Source organism: Ictalurus furcatus, chromosome 10 (assembly GCF_023375685.1).
Source record: "Ictalurus furcatus strain D&B chromosome 10, Billie_1.0, whole genome shotgun sequence".
NCBI lineage: Eukaryota > Metazoa > Chordata > Actinopteri > Siluriformes > Ictaluridae > Ictalurus > Ictalurus furcatus.
In genome coordinates this window covers 30,914,826-30,928,429 of record NC_071264.1, presented here as the reverse complement: position 1 = coordinate 30,928,429, position 13,604 = coordinate 30,914,826, and the positions used below count along the sequence as shown (strand labels likewise).

Sequence of the window (13,604 nt, the reverse complement as noted above, 5' to 3'; positions counted from 1 at the left end):
TGATCACCATCTGGTGGTGAGTTGGGTCAAGGGGTGGGGGAAGACTCTGGACAGACTTGGAAAGCCCAAACGGGTAGTTCGGATGAACTGAGAACGTCTGGAGGAGGCCCCTGTCCATGAGATCTTCATCGTACACCTCCAGCTGAGTTTTTCTGGCACCCCTGTGGAGGTTGGGTGCATTGAGCCTGAGTGGGCTATGTTCAAAGCCTCCGTTGATGAAGCTGTGGCAGAGAGCTGTGGTCTCAATGTCTTAGGTGTCTCAAGGGGCGGTAACCCTCAAACATCGTGGTGGACACCGGTGGTCAGGGAAGCCGTCCGACTGAAGAAGGAGGCCTTCCGGGATGCGTTATCCCAGAGGACTCCGGAGACAGTTGCAAGGTACCGACAGGCCCGAAGGGCTACAGCCTCTGCTGTGAAAGAGGCAAAGCAGCGGGTGTGGGAGAAGTTCGGAGAGGACATGGAGAAGGACTTTCTGAGTGTAAAGCGGCTGGGATGAGGATTAGCACCTCTAAATCTGAGGCCATGGTTCTCAGCAGGAAACCGATGGAGTGCCTACTCTGGGTAGGGAATGAGTACTTAACCCAATTGAAGGAGTTCAAGTACCTCGGGGTCTTGTTCATGAGTGAGGGGACATTAGAGCGGGAGACTGGCCGGAGAATCAGAGCAGCAGGAGCGGTATTGCAATCGCTTTACCGCACCGTTGTTTGTGACTAAAAGAGATCTGAGCCGGAGGCAAAGCTCTCGATCTACCGGGCAATTTTCATTCCTACCCTCACCTATGGTCATGAAGGCTGGATAGTGACCGAAAGAACTAGATTGCAGGTACAAGCAGCCAAAATGGGTTTTCTCAGGAGGGTGGCTAGCTTCTCCCTTAGAGGTAGGGTGAGAAGCTTGGCTATCCAAGAGTAACTCAGAGTAGAGCCACTGCTCCTTTGCATTGAAAGGAGCCAGTTGAGGTGGTTCGGGCACCTGGTAAGGATGCCCCCTGGGTGCCTCCCTAGGGAGGTGTTCCAGGCACGTCCAGCTGGGAGGAGACCTCGGGGAAGACCCAGGACTAGGTGGATAGATTATACGCCTCAGGATCCCCCAGTCAGAGCTGGTTAATGTGGCTCGGGAAAGGGAAGTTTGGGGTCCCCTGCTGGAGCTGCTGCCCCGTGACACAATAACGGATAAGCGGTTGAGGGTGGATGGATGGATGGATGAGCACCATATGATGGGGATGAGTGAGAATAGGACATATCTGCACACTGGAGTTTGATGCAGTGTGTTTGAGCAGTGATGCTGGCAATAGTAGATTAGAGTAGATTAGATGGGAGGCTAAAATATCACGAGCTCAGCAATGAACCTATTAGGGATAATAGTCATGTAACGTATTATATCATGAGGTTTATTATTTATTATCATGTATTATTTGTTATCATCTTGGCATAATAAGAATGATATTGGGCCAGATTGCAGATGTGATCATTGAGTACTCCGGTTTTTAACCTCTTTTGCCCCATGGCTGTGTTTTAGATGTGTGTGAGAGAGAGAGAGAGAGAGAAAGAGAGAAAGCATGAGAGTGAGTGTTTGTGTGTACACAGTTACATTTTGGGAAAACTCTTTTTTTTCCTCCACACTCTGAAAGTATCTGAAAGTGTGTGTAGAAGTAAATAAAGCCAATAAGCCTTAGATGTTGTACTTCATTAGGTCTCCCTGGCTGAAGCTGAGGAGAAACATCAGATGGCTGTGGAGACCATTGCTCAGCTAAAGGTGGAGAAGTCTGACCTGAAAGACCAGGTGAAGAAACTGCGAGGAACAGTGCAGGACATGGAGAACCTGCTCCATGCTGCTGAGGTGGAGAAGTCTGACCTGAAAGACCAGGCGAAGACACTGCAAGGAAGAGTGAGGTACACAGAGAACAAGCTCCATTTTGTTGAGGTGGAGAAGTCTGGCCTGACCACCAAGGTGGAGTCACTGCAAAGAAGAGTGAAGACCGTGGTAAAAGATGTCTGTGACACTGACTGGGAGTTTGGCACATGCGTACATGTAAGTTAGAAAAGTCTTGCATTAAGCAGCTCCTTTAGAAATACGAGGACTTTTTCATGTTTCTGCTGCATGGAGTTTCATTTAACCAAAATTAAAATAGAATTTTCAAGTTGTTAGATTTTATTAATGAACAGAAATGGCCCAATGCAGATGTGAAAATTAAGCACTCGAGTTTGAACATCTTTTGCCCGTGTGTGTTTAGGAGGTTCAGGTGAAGAGCAATGAGATTAAGAAGCATCTGATAGACGCAGAGGAGATACTGAAGGTAAACTTTACTTCTCATGAAATTACGACTGCTGTTGTATTTTGTGTGTGTGTTTGTTTGTCATGAGTCGGTTTCTAAAAGTAATTGAAAGTGTGTGTAGAAGTAAATAAAGGCAATAAGCCTTAATTGTTGTACTTTTTTTTTAGGTCTCACTGTCTGAAGCTGAGGAGAAACATCAGACGGCTGTGGAGATCATTGCTCAGCTGGAGGTGAAGTCTGGCCTGAAAGACCAGGTGGAGTCACTGCAAAGAACAGTGGGGAACATGGGGAATCTGCTCCATCTTGTTGTGGTGGAGAAGTCTGACCTGAAAAACCAGGTGGAGACACTGCAACGGACAGTACAGGACATGGGGAACCTGCTCCATGTTGTTGATGTGGAGAAGCCTGGTCTAAAAGAACAAGTGGAGTTACTGCAAGGAACGATACAGAACATGGGGGATCTGCTCCATGCTGTTGAGGTGGAGAAGTCTGACCTGAAAGTCCAGGTGAAGACACTGCAAGGAAGAGTGGAGAACATGCAGAACCAGCCCCATCCTGTTGAGAAGGAGAAGTCTGTCCTGAAAGACCAGGTGAAGACACTGCAAGGAAGACTGCGGCTCATGTGGAACATGCTCAATGAGACTTACCAGTGGGCTATTGGTGTAATGAATGTAAGTGAGAAAAGTCTTGCATTAAGCAGCGTCTTTAGAAATACGAGGACGTTTTCATGTTTCTGCTGCTTGGAGTTCATTTAACCAAAATTCAAATAGAATTTTCAAGTTGTTAGATTTTAATAATTAACAGAAATGGCCCAATGCAGATGTGAAAATTAAGCACTCGAGTTTGAACATCTTTTGCCCATGTGTGTGTTTAGGAAGTTCAGGTGAAGAACAATGAGATGAAGAAGCATCTGATACACGCAGAGGAGATACTGAAGGTAAACTTTCCTTCTCATGAAACTATGACTGCTATTGTATTATTGTGTGTGTGTGTGTGTGTGTGTGTGTACTTGTTTCCTCACATTTTGTGGACATTTTGTCCTTTTCCTCTAATGCATTTTAGACTATTCTCATGAGTAATGAATCGGCTTCTAAAAGTATCTGAAAGTGTGTGTAGAAGTAAATAAAGCCAATATGCCTTAAATGTTGTACTTTTTAGGTCACCCTGCCTGAAGCTGAGGAGGAACATCAGAAGGATGTGGAGACCATTGCTCAGCTGAAGGTGGAGAAGTCTGACCTGAAAGACCAGGTGAAGACACTGCAAGGAAGAGTGAGGTACACAGAGAACCTGCTCCATTTTGTTGAGGTGGAGAAGTCTGGCCTGATCACCCAGGTGGAGTCACTGCAAAGAAGAGTGAAGACCGTGGTAAAAGATGTCTGTAACACTGACTGGGAGTTAGGCACATGCGTACATGTAAGTGAGAAAAGTCTTGCATTAAACAGCTCTTTTAGAAATACGAGGACTTTTTCATGTTTCTGCTGCATGGAGTTTCATTTAACCAAAATTCAAATAGAATTTTCAAGTTGTTAGATTTTAATAATTAACAGAAATGGCCCAATGCAGATGTGAAAATTAAGCACTCGAGTTTGAACATCTTTTGCCCATGTGTGTGTTTAGGAAGTTCAGGTGAAGAACAATGAGATGAAGAAGCATCTGATACACGCAGAGGAGATACTGAAGGTAAACTTAACTTCTCATGAAACTACGACTTCTATTGTATTTTGTGTGTGTGTGTGTTTGTCATGAGTCGGTTTCTAAAAGTATCTGAAAGTGTGTGTAGAAGTAAATAAAGCCAATAAGCCTTAAATGTTGTACTTTTTTTAGGTCTCCATGGCTGAAGCTGAGGAGAAACATCAGACGGCTCTGGAGACCATTGCTCAGCAGGAGGTGGAGAAGTCTGGCCTGACCACTCAGATGGAGTCACTGCAAAGAACAGTGCAGACCATAGTGGAACTTGTCTGTGACACTGACTGGGCGTTTGGCACATGCATACATGTAAGTGAGAGAAGTCTTGCATTAAGCAGCTCCTTTAGAAATATGAGGACTTTTTCATGTTTCTGCTGCATGGAGTTTCATTTAACCAAAATTCAAATAGAATTTTCAAGTTGTTAGATTTGACTAATTAACAGAAATTGCCCAATGCAGATGTGAAAATTAAGCACTCGAGTTTGAAAATTTTTCGCCCCATGTGTGTGTTTAGGAGGTTCAGGTGAAGAATGATGAGATGAAGAAGCTTCTGATAGACGCAGAGGAGTTACTGAAGGTAAACTTTACTTCTCATGAAACCATGCTATTGAATTTTGTGTGTGTGTGTGTGTACTTTTTTCCTCACATTTTGGGGACAATTTGTCCTTTTACCCTAATACATTTTAGACTATTCTCATGAGTAATGAGTCGGTTTCTAAAAGTATCTGAAAGTGTGTGTAGAAGTAAATAAAGCCAATAAGCCTTAACTGTTGTACTTTTTTTAGGTCTCCCTGTCTGAAGCTGAGGAGAAACATCAGAAGGCTGTGGAGACCATTGCTCAGCTTGCGATGGAGAAGTCTGGCCTGACCACTCAAGTGGAGTCACTGCAAGGAAGAGTGAGGTACACAGAGAACCTACTCGATTTTGTGCAGAAGGAGAAGTCTGACCTGACCACCAAACTGATGACACTGCGAAGAAGAGTGAAGGCTGTGGTGAAACATGTCTTTGACACTGACTGGGAGTTAGGCACATGTGTACATGTAAGTGAGAAAAGTCTTGCATTAAGCAGCTCCTTTAGAAATATGAGGACTTTTTCATGTTTCTGCTGCATGGAGTTTCATTTAACCAAAATTCAAATAGAATTTTCAAGTTGTTAGATTTTAATAATGAACAGAAACGGCCCAATGCAGATGTGAAAATTAAGCACTTGAGTTTGAACATCTTTTGCCCATGTGTGTGTTTAGGAGGTTCAGGTGAAGAACAATGAGATGATGAAGCATCTGATAGACGCAGAGGAGATACTGAAGGTAAACTTTCCTTCTCATGAAACTATGACTGCTATTGTATTTTGTGTGTGTGTTTGTTTGTCATGAGTAATGACTCCTGTTCTAAGAGTATCTGAGAGTGTGTGTAGAAGTAAATAAAGCCAATAAGCCATAAATGTTGTACTTGTTTAGGTCTCCATGGCTGAAGCTGAGGAGAAACATCAGATGGTTCTGGAGACCATTGCTCAGCTGGAGGTGGAGAAGTCTGGCCTGACCACTCAGATGGAGTCACTGCAAAGAACAGTGCAAACCATAGTGGAACTTGTCTGTGACACTGACTGGGCGTTTGGCACATGCATACATGTAAGTGAGGAAAGTCTTGCATTAAGCAGCTCCTTTAGAAATACGAGGACATTTTCATGTTTCTGCTGCATGGAGTTCAAAATTACAATAGAATTTTAAAATTGTTAGAGTTTAATAATTAACAGAAATGGCCCATTGCAGATGTGAAAATTTAAGCACTCGAGTTTGAACATTTTTGCCGCATGTGTGTGTTTAGGAGGTTCAGGTGAAGAACGATGAGATGAAGAAACATCTGATAGATGCAGAGGAGATACTGAAGGTAAACTTTACTTCTCATGAAATTACGACTGATATTGTATTTTGTGTGTGTGTACGTGTGTGTGTACTTTTTTCCTCACATTTTGGGGACAATTTGTCCTTTTCCCCTAATTCATTTTAGACTATTCTCATGAGTAATGAGTCGGTTTCTAAAAGTATCTAAAAGTGTGTGTAGAAGTAAATAAAGCCAATAAACCTTAAATGTTGTACTTTTTTACGTCCTTGCATTAAGCAGCTCCTTTAAATGGTAAATGGTGCACTTATACAGCGCTTTTATCCAAAGCGCTTTACACTCTCATTCACACACACACTCACACCAATGGTAGCAGAGCTGCCATGCAAGGCGCTAACTTGCCATCGGGAGCAACTTCGGGTTCAGTGTCTTGCCCAAGGACACTTCGGCATGTGGAGTCATGTGGCCCGGGAATTGAACCACCAACCCTACAATTAGTGGATTAGTGGACACCCGCTCAACCACCTAAGCCACAGCCGCCTTTAGAAATAATATGAGGACTTTTCATGTTTATGCTGCAGGATGAGGTTCATTTAACCAAAATAAAAGTTGTATTTTTAAGTTGATAGATTTTTACTGTATAGAAGTGACCCATTGCAGATGTAAACATTAAGCACTCGGCTTTGAACATTTTTTCAGTCATGTGTTTGTTTTCATACATTAAATCTCTCTTCTTTTTTTTTTTTTTTTTTTTACAGAAACATGGCATACCTTCTGGATCCTCATCAGAATCAACATGACGGGGTATGAGGGGTGAAAATAAGAAGAAAGTAACATAATTTAATGTGAAGTAAAAAATCAAGGTGGTCTTAATTTTAAAAAGGGGTTACCTTAGGGGGGTTTCCTCCCCCAGTCCAAAGACATGCGTTGTAGGCTTTCCAAGTTGTCCATAATGTGTGAATTTGGGTTGGCACTCCATCCAGCGTGTTCCCCGCCTTGTGTCCAAGTCCCCTGGGATAGGCTCCAGGCTCCCCGCGACCCTGTGTAGAAAAAGTGGTACAGAAAATGGATGGATAGCCTGGGAGCAGTGGTCCAGCAGAGCGAGTCAGGACACAGGTGAGGTTCCTGTGTGAAGAGCTGAGGGTGGTCTATCTAGCTCTCACATTCTTCTCACATATGCTGGGATTTTGGGACAAACGGGGTCTTCCTGGGAGCAGTTCCCCTGCAGAGCAAGTTGACTCACTCCTTGAGTCTGGGGGCAGCAATGAGGAAGAGAGCAGAGTGGAGAATGCTGAGGAGAACCTCAACACTCAAATAAGAAATGAAGTCATGGCTTACTTTGTTGAGAAGCCCATAACCAAGGAAGAAAATCCTTTGGGATGGTGGAGAGATAATGAAGATAAATATCCCAGCTTGGCAAAATTAGCTAAATCCTACTTGTGTATCCCAAGCAAATGTGCCCATTTGTTTATGTTTGTCTTTACACACATTATCTACATGTGTGTATATGTAGATAATCGGTCCTTCTAGAGGCCCTTTTGATAGAGAATCACTTTCTAGTCTTCCTGTCGAAGTCCCGTCTTCTCCAGCTCAGTGCTCGGTTCTGGCACTCTCCTACAGCTGGCATGCATCCATGTGGCTCTCTGGCTGACCTTTACCACGGAGCGAGTGACGAAAAGGATCTAGAATGGCCCAGACCACCGTGGCTTGTTCCACCTGGTTTTGTGGAAATCCTTGATCGTGACTCACTCTCCAGGCTTCAGATCATGCAGCGGGCCCATGGCTGGAGCTGAAAATGGCGCTTTTACCTGCTTGTGGATAGAGTGCAGAGCAGAGGACAGGGTTGCTCAGTAATTTAACATTGCATCATCACATGCTGCATTGGGAAGAGGAGCTGTCACAGGTCCAATTCCTGTTTGTGGAGGTCTCCCAAACAGTATCCCAAAAGGCCTAAGCCCATCCTAAGCCTGTTTCAGAACAGCATTTGCTCAATCTGTTTTTTAGTATCCCGTTTTCTCTCTCTACCGCCCACCACTAGCTGGATGATATGCAAAGTGCTGCTTAAAGTCAATACCCAAATATTCACCCACCTGTTTGAGGACATGTCTCACAAAAGGTGTGCCGTTTTCACTGGAGATTTTTTGTGGGAGTTCCCCATCTAGGAATTACTTCTCTAAGCAACGCCTTTGCTACCGCCTCCGAGTCCTGTTTGTACATAGGGACGTGGCCTTCTCTACCTTAAACCTCAACCCATGTTGAGTTGCGCAAACAACGTAAACAAAAATGTTTTTTTACGTAATTAGCGAAACCAATGCTTTGTTCACGCGGCTATCATTCCCCCTTTTGATGCATAATCCCTGTAGTGTATAGAGTGGACGTATTTCTCTAAGTGGAATCACTCCCCTTAGCATTGACTTCTGATTGGTAATTAGCCATGTGCATTGATATGTTGTTTGCTCTTGCTCTGTTTAATACACGAGTTAACTTTACCTCCGAGTGTCTCCTTTATTTTTCTCAAGTTGTAGTCTAACACAATGACACAACAGTCCCTGCCATGCGTCAACTTTGAAGACAAGGACAGCCCTGCTTTGCACCACACAGCCTTTTCCTCCACCGTAGCTCGTGCTTGGAGGTTTGGAAGCTGTGAAGAAGGAGTGATTATTTTCTCAGAGGAGAGTGCACAGAATTTTGGTGCTAGGGGTGTCGTTGTCGCTGCCTGCTTTTGTTTAGCTGCATGGTCCACTCGGGTGTTACCTAGGGAGACAGGATCTGATTTGTTAGTGTGTGCATCACATTTGCATAATTCAATAGTTCTGGGAGTAGGACTGTTTCCAGCAGCTCAGAGACTAGTTTGTGGTGGGCTAAGTGTGTTCCTGAACTCCTCCGGAAGTTCCTGTGTTTCCAAATTGTCCCAAAATCAGGTACTACCCCAAAGGCATGTATATTGTCTGTGTATATATTTACTGACTTTCCCTCATCATGTTTACATGCCTCTATGAATGCATACATTTCAGCTGCTTTTGCTGAAAGATTTGAGGGGAGACTTCCTGACACGATAGTCTCATGTGCGATTGCCACAGCCCACTCGATTTTTACCTGTCTCTGGCTTGCGTGACACTGACCTGCCCACAAAAATAATCAGATCTTGGTTTTGCAAAGGAACATCCTACAGGTCGACTCTAGGGGAGCAGAGTTCGTTAGTCAGTACGACACAATCATGTGGTTCCCCGTCTTCCTCTGTTGGGAGGAGAGTAGCAGGGTTAAGGACAGTACATCGTTTTATAGTGACATTTGGCATATCTAGTACTACAGGGTTATAGTGCAGCCACCGCTGGGTGGACAGGTGTGAGGTCTTCTGTTCAAGCATGAGTAATGACACCATGTGGAACCAAGAGGGTCAATTCTGTGTAATCTACCAGGTCTCTGGATGCCACCACAGTTTTCTCAGCTGCTGCTACTGCACGTACGCGCGGGAGAAACTCTGCAGCGACTGGATCCAACTTACCTGAGAATGAGCTGTCCAACCTGTAACATATGCCATCTCTTTGAGCGGTGCTTCTAGACTGCAAACCAAAACTCACTGTCTTTATCAAGAGATATACTGAAAAACGCATTAGCTAAACCTACAACTGAAAACCATTCACTATTTGCTGGAACCTGGCTTAATATAGTGTAAGAATTTGGCACGTCTGGAGCTCTCTGTTTTACTGCTTCAATAACGGCTTCCAAATCTACAAATCTCCAGTCATCAGGTTGTGGGTTTTTTCTTGCTTTTCTCACTGAAAATACTGGAGTGCGCACTGGAGAATCTGGGCAGGGAACAATGACCCCTGCTTTTAGTAGTGAATTAAATACTGGTCTAATTCCCTCAATAGCTTCTGATTTAAGAGGGTATTGAGATTGTCTGGGCCTAAAGTCAGATTTGGGCATGATCACGACTGGTGCACTTCTAATCAGGCCTATGTCATGTTTCCATTAGGCCCACAGCCCCAGAAGCACCTTCTTCAATTGTATGTCTCTAGTAGGGATGTCACGAGAACTACTTCGGTACTAAGTCGGTACCAACATTCTTAAAACGTGACAGTACTTGTTTTTCTGCAATAGCATAGGTATTCATAGGTACCGTTGTTATGGAGGTACCGAGTTGCAATTCTTCCGGACCTGCTGAGGGCAGCGAATACGCGCAAGTGTTTTAGTCGGTCCACAAGTGATGAAAAAGAAGAACAACAACAACTACAAGCACATGGGAAAAACTACAGAAGTTTATTGCCACCCCGACTCGTTGAACGGAAAGGTGGTAAAGAGTCAAATATGGAAATACTTCGCATTCAAGGTGGATGACAACGAACATATAATTGATGCTGTGAAGCCGGTGTGCAACCGATGCTATCGTTCATTTCAGACAAAGCGAGGAAACACCTGGAATTTGGCGAAGCACCTGAAAGACAATCCTATATTATGTTTGTTTGAGGCAGCTGCATTGTAGCCGTGAAACCAGCTAACGTTATACTCCATGTAATGTTAGCGATAGACAGTTATTTGTTAACAACGCTAAAGCATTGCAGTGTTATGAACTACCTCCTAATGGACACCATGCATCGCCATTCAGCCCGTGTCCTGTCAGCAAAATGTAGCCTAATGTCACCAATAATTATTCACATGTTCATGCTTTTAATAAATCTTTCTGGCCTGCCACTATATCAGTGAATTTAAACTAATGCTTGCATTCAGAGTATAAGTGTGTGTGTGTGTGTGTGTGTGTGTGTGTGTGCGCGCATGCGCGTTTAGGAGTGCACCTTCACTGTAGCCTCCACTCATTGTCAGACAGTGTTTGATGACTAAAATACCCCCCCCCCTCTCGCCAGTATCAGCCAGAGGAGGATATCCTCCAGGAGAGTTTTTCATTTAATTTTTTTAATTTCATTTTTATACCACATGATTCCTGGTTAACTGTTGGGTATCGACTATGGTATCGAGTATCGTGTACTTTTGGTGGTATCCGTACTGACTACTAGATTTTTGGTATCGTGACATCCCTAATATCTAGGGTTGTGAGGCTTGTCCCAAGGTTCATAAACATTCCCTTGTCATGATTCCTGGTTAACCTTGCACATTTCCTGAAAGAATGTTTTATAAACTTCCAGCGTTGGGCTGTACCATACGTTGGATAATGAGTCTTTATTTATCACATACACATATGCACAGTGAAATTCTTTTCTTCGCATATCCCATCATGTTATGAGGTTGGGGACAGAGTGCAGGGTCATGATACAGTGCCCCTGAAGCAGAATCAGTTAAGGGCCTTGCTCAAGGGCCCAACAGTGGCAGTTTGGCAGTGCTGGGGCTTGAACCCCCGACCTTCTGATCAGGAACCCAGAGCCTTAACCGCCAAGCCATCACTGCTTGGAGGTGGGTTCCTCCACTCTCCAAGCAGTGATGCTTTATCAGAGAGATTATCACTCTCACATAATCTGACCCACGGTCCCACGTCTTTCTACTGTATGTTCTTTATTTTGGCTAATGAGATGTGAGGCGCTGATTCTCTGGGACAGAGAATACACGCAACTGCGTGCTGCTTAATTTCACTGAACATGCACAAAACGTGTCACCCTTATATAGTGCCTTCAGCTACAGCTGTTTGCCCTCTGGGACATCTGTAAACCATTCCTTCTCAAAACTAAAGTCTCTTCCTTCATGCACTTGCATTGTGTAATGTAGGATAGAGGACACATAAAATCAACACAAGTGTCCTTCATTTTATTATGTGCTGATGCCATCAGGCAAGCACAGGCTCTAGGCTTGTTAGGCTTGGACCATTGATAAACAGAAACCTGTTTCTTTAACAAACGGAGTTCCCAAAGATGAGTCGTCAGTTACTGTTCCTCCCTGAGGTGAGGAGATCAAATTTAAGTGTAAAACACACATCAAGTCCCTGCCCAGTAGATGGACTGGACATGAAGATGAAATTAGGAATTGGTGGGTTACTCTTTTCCCACCTTCTCATTCACAGGCTAGTGGCTCAGAAAACCTTTCCAATATTGAATGTCCTGTTACACATGGAGCGCAGTGATCGTGAACTCATCTTAGGGGCTTCTTTTGATTCGCAGTGTTTTATTACTGAATATGTTGCTCCTATGTTGCCGTGACTTCGGCTGCTTGTCCATCTGCCAGTGCTACTGGTCTTAATTTGCATCGTGGACTTCAGTGAGATGAGATAGATACTGAGACACAGTCTCGGAATCTTGCTGCTTGCACATTGCTATTTTTGTCATGTCCGTTCGCCCAGCAAATGCTTAAATTAGACGTTGTTGGAGAGCTGCAATCGCTCCTGTGTAGGCTGCATTGGCATCCTGGGTCCAGTCTGCCATTGTCCAGGGCGGGTGGATGAGCATTGCCCCATCAGACCCTGCCACTTCCGCCATAGGCACTGTTATTACCTCATGCCAGATTCCTGTGCATCTGGCTTGATTTGGGAGTTGTGGGCATGTGGATGTTGTTTTGTCCCCCTGAACTTGAGTCCTGATCTTGGGCCCAGCGGTGAGAAGTCCTGCGTTTCATTTTCTGAGTAATCAGGCAGAGCTTCCAGCGCAGTGAGGTCTGGATAGAAAAGTTCCTGGAACTTCTTATAAGAAATCGCACAATGGAATACTTCTCTCAATGGAATACACACATTTCTTATATCATTGACTCCCCTCCATACAGACAGTAGTACACAATGATTTTATAAACTTCTAATTTACATTCAGGCTGTTTATTGATGATTCCTACCAGTCAGTGGTGAGGCTGCATCGGTTTTTCGCTCTGCACAACAAAGGGCAAACTGCCTTCATGTCAACACGGACTTCAAGGTGAAACTTTTTCACGAGCGTCCTCCGGTTTGCTTGTTGTACAGAAAAGCTGAAAGACTCGCGCAACCCAGCCAGGGATGCCAAATGTCAGTGAAATTAGACAACACTCGCAGACTTGTCCTCTAAGGTGAAAAGGTTTATTACAGATAGATGAATATAGGATAGAAGAAAGCAGGATAGAATAATGAAAGTGCTCTGGAGTGCTTGTGCTGAACATCTACTATATATACAGTATCTCACAAAAGTGAGTACACTCCTCACATTTTAGTAAATATTTGATTATATCGTTTCATGTGACAACACTGAAGAAATGACACTTTTTCCATGGTGAAACTTGTCTTTGACACTGACTGGGAGTTAGGCACACGTGTACCTGTAAGTGAGAGAAGTCTTGCATTAAGCAGCTCCTTTAGAAATACGAGGACTTTTTCATGTTTCTGCTGCATGGAGATTCATTTAACCAAAATTCAAATAGAATGTTCAAGTTGTTAGATTTTATTAATTAACAGAAATGAACATTAAGCACTCGAGTTTGAACTTCTATTGTATTGTGTGTGTGTGTGTGTGTGTGTGTGTGTGTGTAGTAATGAGTCGGTTTCTAAAAGTATCTGAGAGTGTGTGTAGAAGTAAATAAAGCCAATAAGCCTTAAATGTTGTACTTGTTTAGGTCACATTATTTGAAGTTGAGGAGAAGCATCAGAAGGCTGTGGAGACCATTCCTCAGCTGGAGGTGGAGAAGTCTGGCCTGATCATTCTGTTGAGGTGGAGAAGTTTAAATTGGCCGACACAATGAAGAGACTGCAAGGAACAGTGCAGACCATGGAGAATCTTCTCTGTGACACTGACTGGGCGTTCGGCAGACTCGTACATGTAAGTGAGAGAAGTCTAGCATTAAGCAGCTCCTTTAGAAATACGAGGACTTTTTCATGTTTCTACTGCATGGAGTTTCATTTAACCAA

The 13,604-nt window shown here is 43.8% G+C and overlaps 1 protein-coding gene across 1 annotated transcript; it reads left to right on the top strand.

Annotated features, from left to right (window-relative positions):
* The first annotated feature begins 3,405 nt into the window (after window positions 1–3,405).
* On the top strand, window positions 3,406–7,448 carry LOC128613328 (uncharacterized). The gene is made up of 9 exons (XM_053633993.1): window positions 3,406–3,685; window positions 3,890–3,952; window positions 4,097–4,267; window positions 4,473–4,535; window positions 4,744–4,998; window positions 5,203–5,265; window positions 5,416–5,586; window positions 5,783–5,845; window positions 7,311–7,448. The coding sequence occupies exons 2-9, from the start codon at window positions 3,914–3,916 to the stop codon at window positions 7,446–7,448; spliced, it is 963 nt and encodes a 320-aa protein (XP_053489968.1). The 5' UTR covers window positions 3,406–3,685; window positions 3,890–3,913.
* Window positions 7,449–13,604: the final 6,156 nt, after the last annotated feature.